The 22,711-nt window shown below is 35.1% G+C and overlaps 2 protein-coding genes across 2 annotated transcripts; one reads left to right on the top strand and one right to left on the bottom strand.

Annotated features, from left to right (window-relative positions):
• Window positions 1-1,978: 1,978 nt before the first annotated feature.
• On the bottom strand, window positions 1,979-9,344 carry LOC121420563 (33 kDa inner dynein arm light chain, axonemal). The gene is made up of 6 exons (XM_041615230.1): window positions 9,167-9,344; window positions 6,901-7,049; window positions 6,146-6,315; window positions 5,566-5,744; window positions 4,723-4,887; window positions 1,979-3,405 (listed from the first exon to the last, which is right to left on the bottom strand). The coding sequence occupies exons 1-6, from the start codon at window positions 9,245-9,247 to the stop codon at window positions 3,367-3,369; spliced, it is 783 nt and encodes a 260-aa protein (XP_041471164.1). The 5' UTR covers window positions 9,248-9,344; the 3' UTR covers window positions 1,979-3,366.
• A 1-nt stretch (window position 9,345) lies between these two features.
• LOC121420553 (ER membrane protein complex subunit 2-like) lies at window positions 9,346-21,879 on the top strand. Its single transcript, XM_041615219.1, has 10 exons — window positions 9,346-9,454; window positions 13,700-13,813; window positions 14,290-14,440; window positions 15,825-15,882; window positions 16,802-16,887; window positions 17,418-17,477; window positions 18,518-18,599; window positions 19,386-19,496; window positions 20,551-20,655; window positions 21,583-21,879. Exons 1-10 carry the CDS (start codon window positions 9,400-9,402, stop codon window positions 21,664-21,666), a joined length of 906 nt encoding a protein of 301 aa, XP_041471153.1. The 5' UTR covers window positions 9,346-9,399; the 3' UTR covers window positions 21,667-21,879.
• Window positions 21,880-22,711: the final 832 nt, after the last annotated feature.

Below are 22,711 nucleotides of genomic sequence, written 5' to 3'. Positions count from 1 at the left end.
CATGAAAAGACAGAAAAGTGAGAACTTAGGGAAACAGAAGTAATGGAAAGCCGTACAAGTTTGACATCGGACATCTTGGCCACTTTGCTAATGGGAGGATTCCATCACGGTGATCGTGACATTCAGGTGCTCATAACTTGTTAATTGTTCTCAAACTTTCATTGATCTTATTCAATGGTTTTTCATTTTTCAGATATCGTCATTCATTAATTGACTGAAGAATGTCCATCTCTCGGTAGGTCCATTAATAAACATACTGTACATAATAAAAGAAGATAATTTGGAAAGGCTCATTGTGATCTCAACGCTATTAAAGAGAGTATTTTTTTGTAGATAGTATTGTTTCAACTTAAATAGGGCTATTGTTTTGTTGTGGTCATTTTGATTTTCCTTTTCGATTTGAAAACGAAACATGAAAATCAGTTCCCTTTTTTGTCTTTAATCTACAAGATGAAAATTAAGTTTATTTAGAATCTGATAAAGCACACAAAAATATGGAAATACTGCATGACTAAGAAAAATCAAAACCAAGAATTATCATTGTAATGCTTAGTCTGTCTCCTCTTTCTTGTAGTCTGTATTGTAATAATAAACAGCACTTATTATGTGCCATCAATCTGGTAAACTATTCAGATGGATGGAGGGATTACAGAAAATATGTTTGCTTGTGTGGGTGTACGGTCATATCACATTTCATTAAAATAAAATCTATGATTTCCCACCAGTTAACACAAGCTAAGCGTCTTGGATCCGACATGAAACTTCTGTTCAATAATCGTAAGTCCACATGAACAGATTTATTTCCTCCCGTAATTTATATGATACAAACTTTATGCATGAGTAACATCACCTGAAGAAAGAATACCAACAAAATTCATTTGGCAAGATGGTATCCAAATTTGGAAAGAGAATGTCTTAAAAAAAAGTTCAATTTTTGCTCTTTAATATGATGCCTCAAACAAAATGTTTTATTCTTCAAAACAATGCTTGAATTTCCATAACTCCATAATTTCCATGTTTTCCATGCTATCTGTCTGACTCTACACTCCTTGGCTTGTAATAAGGCAATCATTGACGACATTTATTTCATGAAATTACAGAAATGCAAGTACCATTTTAGAGAAGTTCACCTTGATGAAAAGTAATTTGCAAAAAGTAAAAATGGCAGAAAAATATTTGTGAAGATTTGAGAAAAATCTCTCAAGTTATTAATCTATTTTTATTTATTTGTGAGATGTGAGAAAAGTATGTGAGCAGCTAACCCATATATTGTGTAGTAAAAAAATCCAGATTTTCTCAAAATGTTGAAAAGGGTTTTTATTGTATTTTCAGTATATCATGCAACAGACAAATCATTTTACACCAGCCCTTGAAAAAATCTAATGAACCATTAACATTAAATTAATGCATTTCATATTACATAACACATGGGGCAGCTGCTTTTATGACATCACATATTCTAATACCTTTCTTAATCTTAGACTTAGGTGGATTTTTCTCAAACCTTCACCCAATACTAACAATTACTTTCTGATCAGGAAATCGATCAATACGTTTTCATGTAAAATCGCAAAATATATATACTGTAGAACACATTTTCATTTTATCTCCTCCACATCATTACCGTTATAGTACATATACATGCATATATTCCAGTAATGGATTTAAAGTCAAAGCCACATTTCGGGGGATTCAACAAAACTAATGTCTGGCTTAAAATTTAGCTACCAGTGCCAAGTGACCTTTTTGGAATTCAATTTATTTTTACTCATTCATTTCATATCTACGGTTGCCATTATGACAGCTCTCTTTTTTATTAGAGTGAAACCATTTTGGTTACAGTCAGTCACAATTTGGCATGCATGCTTTTGTTACACACTTGCCTAACCTAGCAGTTCTGCTCTGTTGTGATTAACTTGAAGGCTGTACATTAAATGGTCAATTACAACAAGAATGATAACGCACAACACAATATCAGTTCAAAGTGTTAATTTACAAATTTATTGAAGAAGTACACTTTCCCTTTACAGGCGATAAGATCAAGGTGCAATGATTCATGTTAATTGGAGAATGAACATGAGGAATGCATAGAATACAGTGAGGATACAAATCTGAATGGCAGGAATTGATATGTATTGACATACAAATACACATTGTAGTAAAAATATGCATATATGAAGAAGTAATCAAAATATTGAAAAATTCTATTTCAAATACATGTATACAGATGTTTACAATTGATCATATCTGGTTTGCCGTTTGTAATGTAATCTTCTCTTAACAAAGTAAAATAAAAATAGGATTAAAGAGACACTGAGAATGACATTACACAGTTATTCCATACCTACGGTATGTGAACGAAATTTCTGGACGGTTAACATCACATCGGTAACGTTGAGAAATCACACACAAAGAGTTTTGCTTCATCTTTCCCGATATTTTACTACAATGCAAATTTATGGATGATAATCCACATCTCAGTAGCAGAATATATAATCAAACAACCATGGCCTGTTTCATACAGCAATATTATCAGTCCCTGAAATCATGGCATCTGATTGGCCAAGATCTAATTAGGTACAGAATTTCATCAAATCATACTTACAAAAGTTAAAAACAAATTGAACTCTGTCCTACAACGTAAAATATACGGGTGACGCTGCCCAAGTCGAAACTCATGGGATCAAAGAAACTTGTTCCACAATATTGAAATTTGACTTTAACATATTTCACATTTTCTTGTCTGAAATATGCTTCAAATTCGTGTGTTTTGTTGAATATCAACTTATGCAGAGTCTACTGTACAATCAATTTATTTTTTTATTTGAATTGAAAATCTTTAGCAAGCAATAAATAACACTAAAGAGAAATACTTTTTTTTTTCCTTGTCTCTATGCTAAAGGCACAGATATTCTTTCACAGACATATGAGTAACTGCCCGACTTACAATTGTAGAGTACTGGTTCAGATATGGGGGACGAGTCAGAAAGGGATACGTCCACCAGCTGCAAAACCCAATATCTAATGCTACAGCTACACCAACAAACCCAACTCCAAACCTACCAATGGCATGCCATAGGTGATAAAATAAATGCTTTAGCCGGTCAGGAGTCAGTTTGGTAGGTGTACCTGTAACATCACTAAAATTCTAAATATCAGATAACAAACATATTGTAAATATGCAATCACAGGGTAGTGTTTTCATATATTCCTTTCTAATTGATTTTTAAAAGGTTTATTCGACAAATATAATGTAATATATCTACATGTATATACAAGACCATATCCAGGAATATGTACATGTAGTTCTACCTAATTATATACAAGTATACAGGGAATATTCCGCTTCGGAGGTCACCATTCATCTTACTTCTTGTTTGGAGCAATTATACCTTCCAGTTGCGTCTGTGACAGAAAAGAAATAAAATATAAGGTTATGGGCATATCAAGGATGAACATTGTTCTTCAAATACCACAATAAAAACTATTATGAACCTTGGTAACAAAGCATGGTAAGAGGGATGAGGGAAAATGGCACAAATAGTGATGTGACCCATTTTTATTGCAAACTGGCAAAGCATATCAATTTGTTGTGTACAAAAAACGCTCCTCTTATAAGGCATAGAAATGGGACGTTTGACGCACAGTCACTAATACGCGCCGCTGTCTTTGCATCGTGCAGGCAGTCTACGTGTATAGTGGCGGGCTGCTACATTGCAGTGCAGGGGTGTTCAACTTACATATCGCGAGCGCACTCAGCTGCGTGTTTTCACTTCTTCTCCTCTTTCTCCTTTTCTTGTCATTTTTCCTCGCATTACTTGTTTTCATAAATTTCCCTGTCACTTTCCTTGTTTTCTCACTCCCTTCAGTTTTGTAACTCTTCTTGATCACTTGCATTCATTGGCACACCCCCCGGTCAAGAATGGTACGGTCCTATCCAACATACACTCAAGTCGTCGCTGTACGAATACACGCGCTGCGTTGCCTAGCTATGCGTGTGTACTATACTGTGTACACACGATGCCATCGGCTGAACCCGCCAAACTATAGTGACCAATTATTGCAAAAGCTTTTGCAAATGTGAAAAGTGACAGAGGTTTTTTTTATCCAATCAAAATCATTCTTAGGTATTCGCAATCTACAGCATTTTCTGCAAAATGTCTTTTTTTGATAGGGTCTATTGTGACGTATATATTTTTTTACAACAATGTGAAGTCGCACCAAATGTTTCGTTTCTCGCACTTGCCCATTGGCTCAATTATACAAATGGATTTCCAAAATCATCAAGAAAGGTTCCAAAAACCTCAAAAGTGACAGAACTTAATTTGACTAAAATTAAATGAAAATCATATCATGTTAAAGGTGAGAATCTGCTCTATTCTATTCTGTTTTGATAGATCACCTTGTTGACGCGTTTGGGAGATATCTTAGCAAATCCCTCAAAAACGGCGTATTTTCTATTATTCTCCATAGGGAAATAATTTAACACGCTACGCACTGCAAAAAAGGAGCGCAAACAAATTGATATGTGACAAATGGTCAATTAGAAAGTTGTCTTTATTCATTCACTACTTTACATATACAGCATATACTTAGCCCCCCCCCTAATAAGAATATGGAAATTTTAGAATATTTCAAACAAAAATAAACTTATGTTTACAAAATCTCCCCCAACAACATAAATGAAAATAATGAAAATAACAAATCATTTGAATTTCATACCTTAAGTTGTTGATTAGTCCTCTTAAGAAACTGAATCTCTTCTGCATGTTTCTTCTCTTCTACTTGTCTCCTCTCATTCTCTCTCTTCTCAATGGCCTCACATTTGGCCTTTAGTTCATTGACCTGTCGCTCCAGCTCGCGCTTCTCCTGCTCTAGGTCTGTGATCTAAAAAGAAAAAGGACACATCCAAATATCCAGTTGGAGTAACCTGATGTCTAGAAATATATCAAGAGATATCCAAAAGAAAATTTTCTAGATGAGGCTGATCTGGCACCATTTTGATAGCTTGCAGCATAAGGTCATATGCAGGGCTAACACATAGATTAATCCAGGGATACAGGGCCACTGAAAGCCATGCACATCCTTTTGATTGGCCTCAATCAATGCACCCCTTTCCTTCTCAATTTGCTGAGCCCTTGTTTTCCTATGTGCTCTTCCTCTTTTAGGCCCGCATTCTGAATTCTAGATTAATTCAAACTTTAATGTAAGGTTGTGTTTAACTATGGATAGGCAAATTTGACACAGATCTCTGATAACAGAAGTAGAATTATCAACACATTTTACGCTCAAATCACCCATAGCTGTCTAGGAATATTAAATTGACTTCACCACTGAAGCATATGGAAATATAACAGTAAACATAAGAATGTGCAACGTAAACAAAAGTTTGAAAATTTTTGGCTTTTTGACAATGGCCTATGACCGACTATAGAATACAGGTATATGACTTGAAGAGTTTAATTTGCACACAAACAAGAAGTGTATATGCCTACGCTAAATGACCTGCATCGTTCATGTTGCGCTTTATATCCAAATACGGCATTGTGGGAATTCCATCTTTACCTTCTTCTCCATATCTGACTTGCCCTGCTCAGCCTGTAGTGCCTTGCGCATACCAAAGGCTACACTGCTTTCATAGAGGGTCTGGTAAGCAGCGATAGTCATCCTAATCTCATCCCTGACCCTGAGAAGGAGTAGTCCACGCTCTGCACACTCGATGGTCACCTGACGGATCAGCTCATCTGTGGTGAAGCGATCAAGACAGAATAGATTATGTAACCTAAACAACTATCTGCTGCTCTAAATCAATCAACTTGTTTGAATTTCTAACTAATATGAATGTTGAAAATGTTTTACTTTGATTCAATCCAATGTGGTAGAATGGAAAAAGAAGACTTTTATTGATGAAGGGCCTTTTCTTCGATAGTTACACTCAAGAAAACATTTTTTAAAAAATTTGGAAGCCAATATTGGAATGCAATCTCAATCATTGATGAAAGTATGGAATGGAATATTTTGGATAATATGAAATCATGGAAACAGAATCGAATGTAAAATATATTTTGTGTTGAGTAAAATGAGACAATATGCAGAATTATTAGAATTTATCACTATTCAAAGAATAAAAATGATATGTAGTTACCAAAGCACTGTGAGTAAAGCTCTCTCCTAACTGGGCAGATACCGGTCTCCCTGGCCTGTCTCTGCTGAAGCCTCATGTCCAGCTGCTCTTGCAGATTGACCACGTCCAGTCGCGTGGCCGGAGTACTGGACACCTGCTGAACCCAAAGCTGACCAGATTCTGTCCATTCCCTAGGAGCAAAGGTTAAATGGTTGGACATAATTTGTTTTGCCTACAGAATATATATCCTTCTTTTTTATATATTCATTTGTATTTTTACAATGATTGCAGCTGCCAACAATAAAGTACAATTAAGAAATTATTTGCTTAAAGTTTCATCAATAAATTATTGATTTTTTTTTCCAATATGATTACATTTCATATTTACTAAGCATGTGTATCACCAGAATTATATTTGCCTCTTATAGATAGTCTGCTTGAAATATCAATATGAAACATATAGTTCTACAACATGTATCCCACACAGCATTGCTAACTGACTATTCTGGACTATGTTTTGTTTTAAACAGCACACCGGCCTTTAGTCACAAAAAGTTTTAATGAAAAAATAATAGTAAGTAAGAAAGTTTAACAATATCAATTGATCATTTCTTTTCATATTGTGTTCACAATTTCGACAACAAAACAGCTAAATCATACATCTTGCACCACGTTCAGAGGTATAGCGAAACCCTAATTTGGTATCCATTTTTGGGGGGGAGGAGGGGTGGGCAACCTCTTTCTGATCAATTTGCTATTCAATAACAATATCTCACCTAGGTGGCAAAATTGAGTTGAGTATTTCATCTGTCTGCTGAGCTTTCTGTGACTCTACAGGTGGAAGTTTACTACCTCCCTTGGGAGGAGGGTTAGGTACTGGGCCAGCATTGGTTGGCTGCTGTGGTGATGTCTTCAGAGCTCTTGCCTGGAAATTCACACAATGGTAGAGAGAATTGAAAATTATGAATTTACATTGCCTCAAATAAAAAAAATATAAAAAAATAAGAAAAAAAATGATGAAAATACCAGCGGTACATTCAAAACCAAAGATTATGCAGTAATAATTTATCTACCTATTCCAGACTTGTCCCCTATCACCTCAAAATTTAAGCCTGTTTTACGAAGATCTTCCTATCCTAAAAATCTGTGAAACAGTACTGCAAATTTTCATATATATAAAAAAGGAGACAACTTAAAACCAAAATAAAGAATAAAAGAATAATTTTATGTGATTATGAAGTTACACACACAATGCTCAGCAGGTTCCTCTTCAAGCATTTTTCTTATTTATTAGTGAGCCCTCGATCTTGGCAAAGAGTGCTCATGAAACATTTAGTGGCCCCAACAAACAACCTTTGTCAATCAGTCAATGTAGGCCTGGAGTCTATGAGTACTAACTAGTGTCGAGAAACAGGTCACATTTAATCCAAAGAATACAAAGAAAAATCTCAGACTAATGAATTAGGACTAAAGTTACAGGCAGGCGTGGATAAAATTTCTAGTTGTTTGTCCAGATAAGACAGCAATTTCAGGACATTTGACTTTGAGATCAGTATTTCATCAATGAATTGAAAATTAGATATTATAAAGCACAAATATTAATGATCATTTTTACTACAATCAATTGAGAAATTGAGCTAAAGATTATGTCTTTATCTGCTTAAAGTGTCTGGAGAACCCATTCCAAAAAAGGGAAGGGTGGGAGGCACAGAGGCCATGCTGTTTTTGGAGTGTATATTTTGCTCTATTGATTTATCGATGCAGCAACCACCTGTTGATCTCCGAGATTATAAGAAGAAGCATCTGTACTTTTAACTCCCTGAGCCCAAGGAATAAAAAATACAAATACAAATCTAAACATAAACAAAACTCAACTCTTCATAAATGGGGATTATTATTTATTTCATAATTATAAATAATTTGTAGCATTTAACAAATTATTTATAATTACGAAATAAATTTTAATATTTCTAAAATAATAATTTTTATCTATAAATGGTTTTTCAAAACGGCGTTGTTAGCCGGAAGTACGTCATACATAGGCAGTTCAAGGGTCGACGCTATTGACTTGCAGTGTTTACCATATGGATACATGACATCCATCTGGTAAGAAATGTCTAATTTTTCTTATTTTTTGGGGGAAACTATCATACCTTTATACGCATTAGGTGTATAAAGGTATGCAAATTAATAACATTTTGGTCTATGTATGGACCACTAGTTCTATGTTAAATATGAAGGGAATTACCTTATGGACTACAATCTTTTCCACACTGGCATAGCCTGCCTTGTCTAGGCTCAGTGATCAAATGACAATATCGAAATTCTAAAAAATATGATCACCGAGTCCTCTAGGGCTAGGCTAAGCGCACATTCGGTTTTTTCAGATGATGCGCACTGCCCACTCGCCCCCAGTGTGACTCGCCCCAAGCCGCTCGTGGGTAGAGGTGCATCAATCTAAAGAAACCTAGAGTGCGCTGCACTATACTCTAGCGCATGAAGTGCCATGCGTTATTTGTATAATAAGGTCACACATTTTTATGACACGTTTTCAGCAAAGCGCGCATTAGTTGATCACCATAAAATTTCGAGATCGCAACCCTGCCCTTGACAGTCCTACTTTCATGACTTTATAATTCCATCAAGTGAATTTGACTTTAAGATCTTGCATTCCATTTGTGTGAACTGTGAGTGTGAAATTTTTTTTATTGAAAATCAAGTCTGACTTCATCATTTCATGTCAACATGTATTTTGATGTAAAGTAGAATCTATTTTATGTAATTTCTAAAAAATAAATCAACAATTACAATGTGCGCAAATTACGATCACCCCATCATCACTGCCATGGCATAGGCCTACGTGTAGATAGCCCAATCGCGCAAACACTAAAAATCATTAGCCTAGGCTAAGCCTAAGCCGCAGTCAGTTTGACGAGTGGTCTCGCTCAGCTCAGCCCTATCTATCGGCTAGGTCCCGCCGTCTTTTCGGCAGTGGTGCTGCTAAACTTTTTTTGCTGCAGCTGCCTTTGCTTTACAACTTACCCGAGGTGTTTTCTTCTCAGTATTTCTGCTTACAAGAACAGGGTTATCATATTTGACTAGTGACGCATTTGGTGGAATCATTTTTTCGAGTTATAAAAATGAATATTCGAAAGAAATTACGGTAATCCGTTGGTTTGAAGAGAATTTCGATACAAACACGGACGAAGATATGGATTGTTGTCATGGGATACCCATAGAAACATTTCCCATGATGCAGCTGCGCGCAAGCAGCTATGTCTTCCCGTCATGCATTATTCTCAAAGATGGCGACTTCCATGAGCTGGCAAGGTGTGATAATTTTCTTCAATTTTTATTGTTTGTGAATTGGATCTTTTTGTTTCTTTGTAATTAATGTACATATTTTAGTTAGGGGTGTAATTAGCGTGATGTTGAGTCGTATTTGGAAAAATTTTTGATGTTTTTTGTGTAGTAAACGCGTTTTTATCGATGGTCAGGGGAGGTGGCTGGGGTCGTTGTCGTTGATCAACGGAACCGGAGGCGGAGCTAGCCAGCGTGGCCGGGCCTGGGCGGCGCTCGCGTCAATGCTTCGGCCGTCGCCGCCGTCGGGTGTGTGGTCTGTGGACCATGGTCTGTGTATGGCAGGGTGACCAGATTTCACAAAATGAAATACGGGACAATCGACAAACAAAGATCAACAAAGAATCCCACGCACAGTGTTAGACTTGTGAAAAAATATAAAGAATCGAAAGTGAGGGTGAAGGAAAGAATCAATGAAGGAGAGAAAGAAAAGAGATGAATTGAGAAGGATCAAAGGAAATGAAGGGAAAAAACCCAGAAAGTTAGAATAAATGAAGGATGAAAGAAAAAATAAAAGATAAAAAAGGGTTTTCATATCATTGGCTTTGAAATGATATATAAAGAAAGGAAGATGAATAAATGTGTGAAAGACAAAATAAAGGAGAAAAAGTAAGAAAAAGGAGGAGGAATAAAAGAATGAAGTAAAGAAATATGTTTCCTTCATTCTTTGAAAGAAAGAAGAATAACAGGAATGGCAGGAAGGAAGGGAAAGAAAGAATAAGGGAAAAGAATTAGAGGGAAAAATAAAGAAAAGAAGAAAGAGGGGGGAGGGACGAATGAAGGGAGGAGAGAACGAAAAAGAGAAAATAGTGGTAGGAGAGAAAGAACGAAAAGAAACGGGAGAGGAGGAAGCCAAATACATTTTAAGGAAAGAAAGAATGAAAGTAATAAAAAAGAAATTTGATAAAGAACGAAATTCAGATAAAGAAGGAAGGAAAGAAAAATGAACAGAGACAGAGAGAAAAAAAATGTTCAGGAAAGAAAGATAGGAAATAAAGATAGATGGAACAAAATAGGGCAAGCAGGAAGGATAGGGTAGAAAAGAAACAAAGAGGAAAAAAGTTCAAACTTCAAGCAAACAAAAAATCCAATCATTTAACAAAAATCCTAATGTTATTTGTGGTTTTTTTTAGATCTGTTGAAAAAAAATTAAAGGTAAGATATTGTAGAAATGAATAAAATTTCAAAGTGAAACATATTGTCAAATTAAAAAAAAATAGATGAAACATCACGGCATCATCCACACCAAAGCTCAAAACGAAAGCTGAAACAATAACTTGTTCCTCTGATTGCATTTATCTGAGAATCCATAATATAATTTTAAGAATTTCCCGCAGATTTTGTGAATATTTTGGTAGAAAAACTGTTTATCATGTGAGATTGTTTGCACCATTGAGAATTTGCTCCGATCCTACATGCCTATAGCTAGTCTAGTAGCCTTCCACACACGGGCAGGAGGCCAGTTCGTTTACAATGTTCTGTATTGGGTTAGCAAGAAAATCACAGCTGAACTTGCAAAAGTGTACAGTTATCGATTTAATTGTTGTCTCTGCTTCGTCATCTGTTGGTTATTTCATGAAAATTTGTCACTTTTAAATGTATTCACTACATTTTGTTCAGTATTCTGAAATACGGGACAAATAGGCGTCCCGGGAAGGGTTTGTCGGGACAAAGGAGCAAAATACGGGACGTCTGGTCACCCTGGTGTATGGGTAAATACCGGCAGAGGAAAAATCCCCAAATATTGGACGAAAATGACTTCAAGTTCAACTCCCTCCCCTTACTTAGTTACAACGTTCTTGCCAAGTAGCCTGGAGGCGTCTGGGGAGTAAAAAACATATGATTTACTTTGTGGGCTTACTCCCCAATGACGCCTGGAGTTGGATCCCATAAGACTCCGTGTGGGAATGAGATTCCCACGATCCAAGTCAGGCTAAATCAACACTTTTCCGTTAGATTTGGAGCCAAAATTCACGTAAATGGATTATTAACCCCCCCGCCCCGTTAATATTAATTTAATTATGTTTATTAAATAAATAGTGCTAAATTTGAAAAGAAACATTAAGAGCACTAACCCAGGGAACTCCCGCCCGCTATGCAGGCGGGAGCCCAGAATCGTACGTGCAATTTACCATACCTCACGGAGAAGCGTGAAGTATGGTCAAAATAATTTTCCGAATATATACTTAAACAGAAATCAAGCACTTACCACGATTATATGGATAAAGGTCTAACGAGTGGCAGTTTCCCGACATCGAGGCACAGACTGGAACCTATAAAAAAACGAAGAAGTTCTGTCGCGGTAGCTCCCCTTCTTTCAAAATTCAAAACAAAATGGCCGATCGAGACCGGTACCGAGGCTGTTGCGCACGCGTATAGCCCCAGGCATTTTGTTTTGAATTTTGAAGAAGGGGAGCTACCGCGACAGAACTTCTTCGTTTTTTTGAGGTTCCAGTCTGTGCCTCGATGTCGGGAAACTGCCACTCGTTAGACCTTTATCCATATAATCGTGGTAAGTGCTTGATTTCTGTTATAAGTATTTATTCGGAGAATTATTTTGACCATACTTCACGCTTCTCTGTGAGGTATGGTAAATTGCACGTACGATCCTGGGCTCCCGCCCGCATAGCGGGCGGGAGTTCCCTGGGTTATAAGAGTACGAGCATAACTTACTCAGTCTGTTTACGTCGCCATTTTAGAATCTTTTGTTTTCGATACCACACACGCGTGTAGAGCTGCAGTCTAAGTTTTAAAAAACACTTGCATCGCTAATAAATATTACGAATTGTAAAATATTTGTTTCAGTAAAAAAATGTAATTTAACACGTGTTATGATATTTTTTGACTGAAACAATAGTTTAAGAGGATATACTTGTATATCCTTCTTGGTCAATCCCAATTTTTGGAACAGCGCCTTTACTGTTTATCACATTCTATTAACAAAGATTTTGTTTAATTTAAACAGTTGAATAATATGTTTGCAGATAATGTATTTAAGATGCGTTTCACATGGCACATCCTAAAAACCGGGTCACACGAAAGATGGTTCTTTTAAAGACCTTGCATTAGTGCAATTGGCCCCTGGCCTTTATTTAGAATGCAAATGCAACATTAAAGAGGGTGTTACAATGCCTACATGTACTTTGATACAGACATTATCGTGAAATAGGTTACCACTGCGCCTTTCACTTCAAACAGCAGCGCTTCAGGCTTTATAAAAAATTAACACATATTGGCAAATGGACTGGTCTCTTATTTCCAACTCCTTTGCCTTTGGTTGAGTCCATTCACATGTGCTAGTGTGCATGCACAAATTGACAAGTGGTTCCCTAAAATTATGAAATTATAAAATTCAACATTTGGGCTTTTTATCTTACCAAAGATTACTTAGGATGAAGATGAAATTTTGTCTACAAGGGGGACGCATTCTTGGACTTGCCCTGGACAATTAAACTCCATTTCATCATAAGAATCATGAGACTCTTTCGTTAAGATTGTATCACATATCACTAAATCAATCTTATTGCAGATGTACTGAACCTGTTTAAAGAACAACTTCATTTGAAACCTACATGTTATATGATTATAAAGCTAGTAGGTCTCCAGTTTCATCATGATTTGAAAACAATCCAGGCTTGCCTTAAACTAAACAAAGTGGAGAAACAGCAACTTTTGTTTGATAAAAATTATTATTTGATAGCATGTTATGGATTCATATTTTCACAGGTCTACACAACAAGATTTCTCGAATAGATTCAAACATATGGCATGAAAGAATGATCCTTTACAAATACCAGAAACATGAAATTTGATTAATGTTGAGAGCAGATATAATTAAATCAAAAGTGGTGATTTGATCTGCACACAGCTCATTAAAATATGCAGCATATCTCTAGTCATAAATATGAAAAAAGCTACAATTTTAGGACCTGCCTATGGATTGCGTTTGGGGCTTTGTTTCCAATTTTAATTGAAGAGGTTTTCACTTTATATTTTTGAAATAACTGAGACAGAAATCTAACAAATTGACATTGGCACAGGCACTCATCATATTAAATTGCCCAGATGTGCAGATCTTAAGCCAAGAGTTGCTAAACAAAGCAGAAAACGTATACCCGATATTTCATTTTCCATTGATAACGTTATAAGTGATGGGAAATTTAAAGTACTGTTTTCATGTTAGATTGAAACCATTGCTTTGGTCTTATTTCACAGAAGCTAGAGATAAATTGAAGAAATGGAGAGAAGACAACACAAGGAACAGCATTGAGACTGTTGAGCTTGGACAGTATTTGCTGGATAATTATCGCCGAAAACTTGGGGATGAAGGTAGGCTCCAATATTTTTCCTTCATGAAAAAAAACCATATCATAACACTGTTCCAGATATTTTCAGGATTTACATAAGTCAAGTCCACCCGAGCTTAAAGTTCATTTGATGTGGAGAATGTGGAAATGAAAAAGCTGATGATATCATACACTATTTTTTTAGAATTTTTCCAAACCTGACAATAAGGAAGTCCTTAATGGAACCACAATAGGTCGCAACAATAGCATTGCCAGATGTTCAAGGAGGGAACAACCCTTGTGTCACATTGTGATGAGGAAAATTTTGCAATATTCCATATTTCATTATATACAAAGAAATAATGAGTGGGTATTGTGTTGTGTTCTATAATCTTTATGATCAATCATGTGTAATGTATTTTTTTTGCTTAACTTGTGTACTTGCACCCAATGTGAAATTTCCATACTTGTGTCATATTCATTATGGATAATAGAAGATGAATTTTTATCTGTTTGCAGTTTGGACTATCTATGAACAAGTCTGCATAGCAGCGCTGGACTGTGGGGACCAAGACTTGGCATCAGACATCATTGATACAATAGAGCAGAACTTTCCAAGTAGTATAAGAGGCAAGAGGTTAGAAGGTCTACAATATGAGAGTCTTGGAGAGTGAGTAACATTTATTAAAGTATTGAATTTGATGCAGATTTAAATACATTTACGGTCAAATCTGTCTTAGCAGCCATCTGGAACCTGTCTGTAGTGGCCATCAAAATTCTATCCCAATCGAAAGGAATATGACATTGTGTTATAGAACCTGTTTATGAAGGCCACCTGTCTCTGGTAGCCACATTTTCTGTTTCCCTTGGCTGACCTTAATAGACAGGTTTGACTTTACTTTTGTTGCCATAAGATTTACTCTGCTTCCCAACCTGTCAAATACACGGGGAAAACAAATATCTTGGAAAGTCAGTTTAGAATGATCAAATAATTTGATCATGTTTTTGTCAAAGTAAAGTATTAATGTTGCTAGAGCTGTTGGAATGTATTTTATTCCCTCGAAAACCACACAAAAAAAAGAAAAAAAAATGCTAGTAAAAATGGAGACTTGTAATTACAAAAGTGAAATACAAATTTGTGATCAATCTTTGCATGTTACCACACAGTACTAATCGATTTTCCCTCATATGTTCAAGAAACCTTTGAGTAATGGCTTGTTAGTCCAATAAACTATGTTACACCTTGCACTCAATCTGCTGTCTGTATTTTATTACAGAATTTTTTTTTGTCTGGCTTAGGTTGAAATACAGATTTTATACTTTTTTTTGTCTCACCTGCATAGCTGCAGAGCAAGGCTATAGACACCACTTTTTTATGGCAGAGTCAACTTTGAAATCTTAACCTTAGGTTAAGTTTTTTAATGTCATCATAACTTATAAATTGTGTATGAACCTAGTTCATGAAAGGGCAATGAAGTATTACTGAACACCCTGCCTGAGTTTCAGTCAATGAACATTGGTCATGTTGGGGGGCATTCTTGAATGTCCATCATAACTTTCAAAGTTAATGGACATATTTCATGAGATCTGGATATAGGGGTGAGCAAGTATCAGAGATCATCTTTTGCAAGTCTTACATATTGTACACATGATCAAGGTCAAATTGCATTATGGTCAATGAATGTAGTATTATATTATTATACAAATGGTGTTTTTTGTGAATAAGTATTTTATATTCATTTTGAAAATCAGCACTGCTGCTATATTGAATTGCATAAAGCAGGCAAGACTGCCAGAGGTGCTTCGCTCGTGTTTTTAATTCAAGCCATCTTTTTACAAAATACGTTATTAATTGAGCATCATTGAAAGTTTGAAACCCTATAAATATAACAAATTAAGAGCAAATTTCTGTATTAATGCTTTATATACTGTGATATTTTTTTAAGTCCTCAGTTGGCAGTGTATGGAAATGCACACACTAAGAATTTTTTCTTTAATTCACCCTAATTACACTGTATATTTAAAAGTGTAATCCATCTTAACTTTTTGTACAGGTATGAAGCTGCAAAAGAGCACTATGAAGATCTTTTAAAAGAAGACCCATCAAATGCGGTAAGTATTCAAACTTTTATTTTCCAATATAGAAAATCCTGTTCAAGCATTGAAATTTGGTTGTAAAAGCTCTGAAATAGTTAAGTGCCTGTCTTTAATACCATGATATATGTTTCATATCATGATGAAGCTGGTGTTTTCCGGTCAGAAATCCCTAATTAACCTCATGAAAGAAATTGTTAAAAATGTAAAAGAGTAATGTATAAGCCATATATTTTGTGTCTATGTATTTTTGTGATTTTGCTTCAAGAGTAAATTTTTGCGAATTTATAATATTTAGATCTATATATCTATATGTACTTATAATATTTGTATTTTATCTATATAGAAATATCAGGAAGTGAAAAATGTTTTGTTCAATATAAAAAGTCACGAATTTAAAATGGCTGGAAAATATTCAGCATACAGTTGGTGGACATTTTATTGAACATGTCGTTGTATTCTGTTCTGATTTAGCAAAGTGATCAATTACTGACATGATGAAGATAATTGACTAGGAAGCTTGCTTTCCTGATTTCATCTCCTATCCATAATTGCAGTTTGTCCTAGCATTTCTGTTCAGTTCCTCTAAGTAATTATGTGGAGCACCACCTCAATCCTCTTCTCCATTGTGGCTACATGATATGGACCCGCTTGAATGAAAGCACACTAACTCACAACACAATATATTAACAATAATTTCTCTCCAAATCATTTTAGTTTTGTCTATACAAACAAGATTACAGGCTAATTCATTTTCTGTATTACTAACACTTGTCACAAAAGGTACATTTCAAGACTAGCTATTTAATTAGTCAATGAGAGTTCACACTTGTGTGGTCAGTTGGCTCCCTGTTTTAACCAGAAAATGTTATGTTCATAGAGAACTCCAATTGGTGACTTGTATTGGAATGTTTTTTTATCATTATTTTGAGAACAGATGGTGAGGAAGAGATTGATTGCACTCTTAAAAGGACAGAATCGTATAGGTGAAGCTATCAAGGAATTAAATTCATATCTACAAAAGTAAGTAGAATTTTTAATCAAATTGTAGATTTGTAAGATGATCAATTTATGGGGAAGCGGTACTGCCTCAGTGAGAAATGAACATTATTCGAGTAGTTCTACCCCATCATGAAAATTATGAATTTCGCAAATCATTATATTTTCTTTATTTGCAATTTGTAATATTACACTGATATATTGTAGTGTTTATTAATTGATAACATCTACTTTTGATTTAATTTTAGCATAGAGTCAGTGTGTCGGATAATGTTCAGAGAAAAGCAATTTATTCCGAAAGGCATAAATTTAGCTATCATATGGTAGGCATTGAAACAATTTTCATCAATCATAAACCATAGAGTCTCACGTTTCTTATAAATCCGTTTTCATTAATGTTTGTAATCTTCAGTCTTCACGCATTACTTCTTGGTCATATTTGATATTTATGTCCAAATTTTTGTATTGTTTGTGATACTGGTTTGAGAGTGAATTGATTCAATGACAAGATTCAATCTATCAGTTCATCAATTTATTTAAATCTGATTCTGCAGGTTTATGAGTGACCATGAAGCATGGATGGAGTTAGCAGATCTGTACATATCAGAACAAAAGTAAGCATATGCAGTACTTAAATCCTTTGTGTTTGACAAATTAAATTCATGCACTTTATGTAAAGTATGTAACTCGACTTCAAGAGATCCATGAATTTACCAGTTGTTCAGATTGCTAGAAAGTTCTTTCTCAAAAATACCTGGTAATTGAATAACAAGTTGCCCAGTATTAAAGGACAAGTCCACCCGAACAAAAACTTGATTTGAATAAAAAGAGAAAAATTCAACAAGCATACGCTGAAAATTTCATCAAAATCGGATGTAAAATAAGAAAGTTATGGCATTTTAAAGTTTCGCTTATTTTCAACAAAATAGTTATATGAACGAGCCAGTTACATCCAAATGAGAGAGTTGATGACATCACTCACTCACTATTTCTTTTGTATTTTATTATATGAAATATGAAATATTTTTATTTTCTCGTCATGTGAAATGAAGTTTCATTCCTCCCTGAACACGTGGAATTCCATTATTTTAACATTTTGTGCTTCAGGCAAGGAGGTCCTAATCGTCAAATTCGTAAAAATTGAAATATTGTATAATTCAAACAATAAAAAACAAAAGAAATAGTGAGTGACATCATCGACTCTCTCATTTGGATTTAACTGGCTCGTTCATATAACTATTTTGTTGAAAATAAGCGAAACTTTGAAATGTCATAACTTTCTTATTTTACATCCGATTTTGATGAAATTTTCAGCATTGTGCTTGTCTGATTTTTCTCTATTGATTCAAATCAACATTTTTCTGAGGTGGACTTGACCTTTAAATAAGTACTACTTGTATTCAAACTTGTTTCTTACTTTTAAAATAACCGTCTTTATTAATTGAAAATAGGTTTACTTCAAAGAGTCTAAAACATTCATTATATTTTCAAGGATTTGATTCATGTGTAATGTTTCTTGTGTAAATGTGACTTTTAACTGATGCTGTATACTCTCTTACAGAGGCACATCTTGGTAACCTTGATTCTTGAATAATTTGTGCAATTCTGCTATTATTTTCCATTTCTTTACCTCTAACCCTTTTTTTGTAAACAGTTACAGTAAAGCAAGTTTTTGTTTTGAAGAGCTCATCATATCCAATCCACACAATCATTTATACCATCAGAAATATGCAGAGGTGAGTGCCATAATTTGATATGAAGCTATTATAGAGTCAAATATACTCCTGTTGAGTGTTACTATGGTATATTATAGCTGCTGATTAGTAGGGAATTTATCCTGTTTAGTTCAGAATTAAAAGGGAAAGTAACACTATATAGGATTTTTAAATTAGATATAGGAATGTTGATACTTGTAAGATGATTTTTGGTAATGTCTTTCAAAATTTTAAGAAAAAAATTGGATTTTAGGCTTGAAAATAGATTAAAAAGAATTAAAGAACAGGATTTCTTTTTAACAATTAAGATTGGCAGCTCTAGTAAATTAATGAAATCCAACCATTCTGTATTTGATTGTGAAAATATTATTAAGACATGAATGGCAAGCTCAAGTATTCTGGAATAAATGATTCTCATTCTGCTACAATGGAATAGTATGATAAGCTGAAGTATAAAAACAGTAGTCCATAAGCTTTATATACATCTATAAAAACGTGTTTTTGAATGATGAATCTCAGCCATTATTTGAAAATGATTAAATTCCTTTTGTATTTTGATAGATTAAAGAAAAAGAATTGGTTTTGGTATTTTCAAAATGATGCAAAGATTCGAGTTATATTGTCAAAAATAAATTTGAAAGTTTCATATTTTAACTACCATGGAAAGTTAAACTTGTGAAAATGTTTCTTGATTACATTATATGCCTACAAAGTCACAATATTCCCTCCGATATAAATAATAATTTTTGTTGTGGTTGTAAATAATCCATGCTATTCTCTTTCATCTACATTTTTTATTCATTCAAGATTCAGTATACACAAGGTGGAACCGAATGTATGGAGATCGCTAGGAAGTACTTTGCCCATGCTGTCAAATTGAATGGTAACAACATGAGAGCACTATACGGCATGTTTATGGTAAGCCAAAGTTTCTATGGATATTAGGACTCTGAAAATAATCAAAGGAATTGAGTAACTTTGTAGAGGTTTGCCAATACTTGAGCTATGTGGCATTACATGATGTCAGTGCTTGTAAGAATATTTAAAGGAAACCCTGAAAATTTTATTTATAAGCATCATTTTGGCCCGAATTCACAAAGGTGGTTTTGAAAACCTAAAGTTGAATCCAAGGTTTATGCAGATTTCTTGTATAAATTGCGCTTAATTTAGCGCGTATCGGGTGCGTGTATAAAAAATGCCTGTTACCATGGTTAGATACGCTATTTTATTCATGAGTCCACTGTTTGAAGAGTGAACTCATGAATAAAAACAGTGGACTCATGAATAAAATAGGGTGGATAACCACGGCAACAGGCGTCAATTTGGCACACTGTGACAACAGCGCACATCAGCATAAGAATTTTTTAAATATACGTGGTAAAATAAGCGTAATTTATACAGGAAATCTGCATAAACCATGGACTCAACTGTGGGTTTTCAAGACCACCTTTGTGAATTCGGGCCTTCATGTTTCCCAATAAGTAAAACTAGTGGGGTTTTTTCTCCTCCATAGACTACAGTGTTAACTTAAGCTTAAGTGTACCTAGGGATGTTTTTCACTGTTTTCATCATTATTGACCGATTACCTTCAAAATCTCAGATGTTTCCTGACCAGAAGGTTTGCAATTACGATTATGTCATTAGCTGCAAGAGAAGAAATATTTATGAATTCTGAATGAATTGTAGGAAAAATTTTTTTTTAGGAAATGCTTAGTACAGCATCATTTACAGTTGTTCATTACAGGGCACGAGTGCTAGTTAAATATATACCTAATGTGAATTTCAAAATTTCAAAGTTGATACGTCTCCAGAAAATCACTTTTTTAATAGAAAATAGGGTTCATACCCTTCCATGTATTGAAATTTCTGTAAATCAAAATTTCGGGTTAAACACAGTTCTTTCTGGAATGGCTCCCTCTCCATCTGATAAATCCAATCCTATCATTTCACTTGCTATTTTTTCTTATAACAGGCTGCTACCAATATTGCTTCATCACCAAAGGCCTCAGGAAAAGTTAAAAAAGACAACATGAAATATGCAGCTTGGGCAGCCCAGCAGATTGCTTACAAATACAAGGTAAAAAAGATTTTGATTTGGAAAACGTGCTGTACGCTAAAATTGAAAAATTCTTGTCTACTGGTATCAGTAAGAGGTACATGGACTGGCCAGTGGTGAATCCAATATTTTCAAAGGGGAGGGGGGGGGTGATTTTGCACGAAAAAGAAAATAAATCAACAATAAAAAAATACAAAATGGAGATCATTCTGTTTCAGACAAAAATTGAAAAGAAAGAAGGAAAAAAAAGGCCTTCACTTGTGTATGCATTACATATGCCCCTGAAATTAATATTCTTGTCTCTCAAAAAGGGGGGGAGGGGGGCACAGGCCAGATGTGCCCTTCCCTGGATCCGCCAGTGGGGCTGGCAAGCAGGTGGCTCCATTGCAGACGGGCTTTGTCCCCAGCACCTTTGAAAAAATGTTTAAACTGCTAATTTTTTTTAACAAGGGATTGGTATAGCAATCTCTACTATGTTTAAATGGTTAGATTTAGACCTTGGGGTGTTTCACAAAGATTTAAGTGTGAATAAAGGTCACACTAAAATTCATAGTTGCAAGTGGTATGAAACGCATTGAAACGGTTATAGCTGTCTTCAAAATTCAAAATTGGATTCAAAGTAAAATAGAAATGGGATTTTGAATTTTTTTGTGAGAGTGGCATGCACAATCAAGGATATTTGAATACTTATAAGCGGATGATTTCTGGAGATTTTCGTTTCGATTTTTCAGTGAAAATTATGTACAAACTTTATACCCTATGCTGAAGTCTTCCTGTAAAAAGTGACAGCTGGTAAATACTGTTGAATATTCTTTTCAAGTTTTCATTATTCTATAAATCTATATTTTCCATCCATCCATCCATGTTCTTTCCAGCCATCTATGATCTAAATGCCTCTGCATATCTGTACCTGTCACTTTTTGTTCTTATGCCACTTCGTCATTCCAGGTTGCACAAGGTAAGGACACCGGGAGCAATATGCAACATTTGGAAAAGATGCTGGACTGTTTACAGATAACACCTGCACCATAACGAAAATAGTGGGATGCCACATCAATTTTTACGTATAAATCAGAGACATTTGATCAAGGTGCTATGTAACAAAGGAAGCGCTCATTTTCTTTGAGGAGGATCAGTATATTGCGAATGGAATCGTGAAAGAGTCGGTGAGGGAATGTAACATCGGGGTTGTACATACATGTGAAAGGTACCACGATCAACTGGATTCTTCAGTAGGCAACAAGGCTGAGGCTAGGTTTGGAGAGCATTCTGTCTATATTTGTGCTCTTACAACTTTCCTTGATTGGCTTAGAACTGAGGAGCACAGGTATCGTCTGACTGTGACTATGGTAACTGTTGGATAAAACAGTCTTGGTGGATAAAACATCCTACATGCCTTTTCTGAAACGATCCCTAAATTGGTCTTTAAAGTTATAGCTGGAATATCAGGAAGACAACACCACGTGCATTGAGATCTGGGGCCCCTAGCACAAACAAGTTGTGATCAGACCAACTCCAAAAGTCAAACACAACATGATTTTCAACCACTGAAACACATGTGGTAGGGACTTGTGCTTGACTCTTATTGGTTGCTTTGAAACAACTCTTTCTGCAACAGGCCTCTTGGAGCCCTGACACCCATTTTATTAAAGAGAAACAACTACAGTTACTTCACCAATTATGGCAAGTACCAGGGTGCTACATAAGCACTTGCCCGATTGCCCGGGGCAAGTAAAAGTTAGGGTCGGGCAAGTGTTATGAAGTAAAGACCAAAACTACTTGCCCGAATTGGGCAAGCGAAACTCTTTCAGTAGAATGACCAAAATTAGGGTCGATATGATATGATATTGACCCTAATTTTAGTCATGGCAGGCAAGATAAAATCAATTTGGAAAAAGAAATGCAATAACAAGGTAGATCGGTTCATGTCAAAAGAGAGAAAAAGGTCAATGTTATATAAAACTGCAAAACTTTCTTTTAAAGAGGTAAAACTATTTTTTCAAGGATTTCATTTCAGGCAAGTGAAATAGATTTAAACTATTTAGATATTTACTTGCCCAACTGGGCAAGTGCTTTT

Source organism: Lytechinus variegatus, chromosome 1 (genome assembly GCF_018143015.1).
Source record: "Lytechinus variegatus isolate NC3 chromosome 1, Lvar_3.0, whole genome shotgun sequence".
Classification (NCBI taxonomy): Eukaryota; Metazoa; Echinodermata; class Echinoidea; order Temnopleuroida; family Toxopneustidae; genus Lytechinus; species Lytechinus variegatus.
The sequence above is the reverse complement of the archived record's forward strand: the minus strand, read 5'-3'. Positions and strand labels throughout refer to the sequence as shown.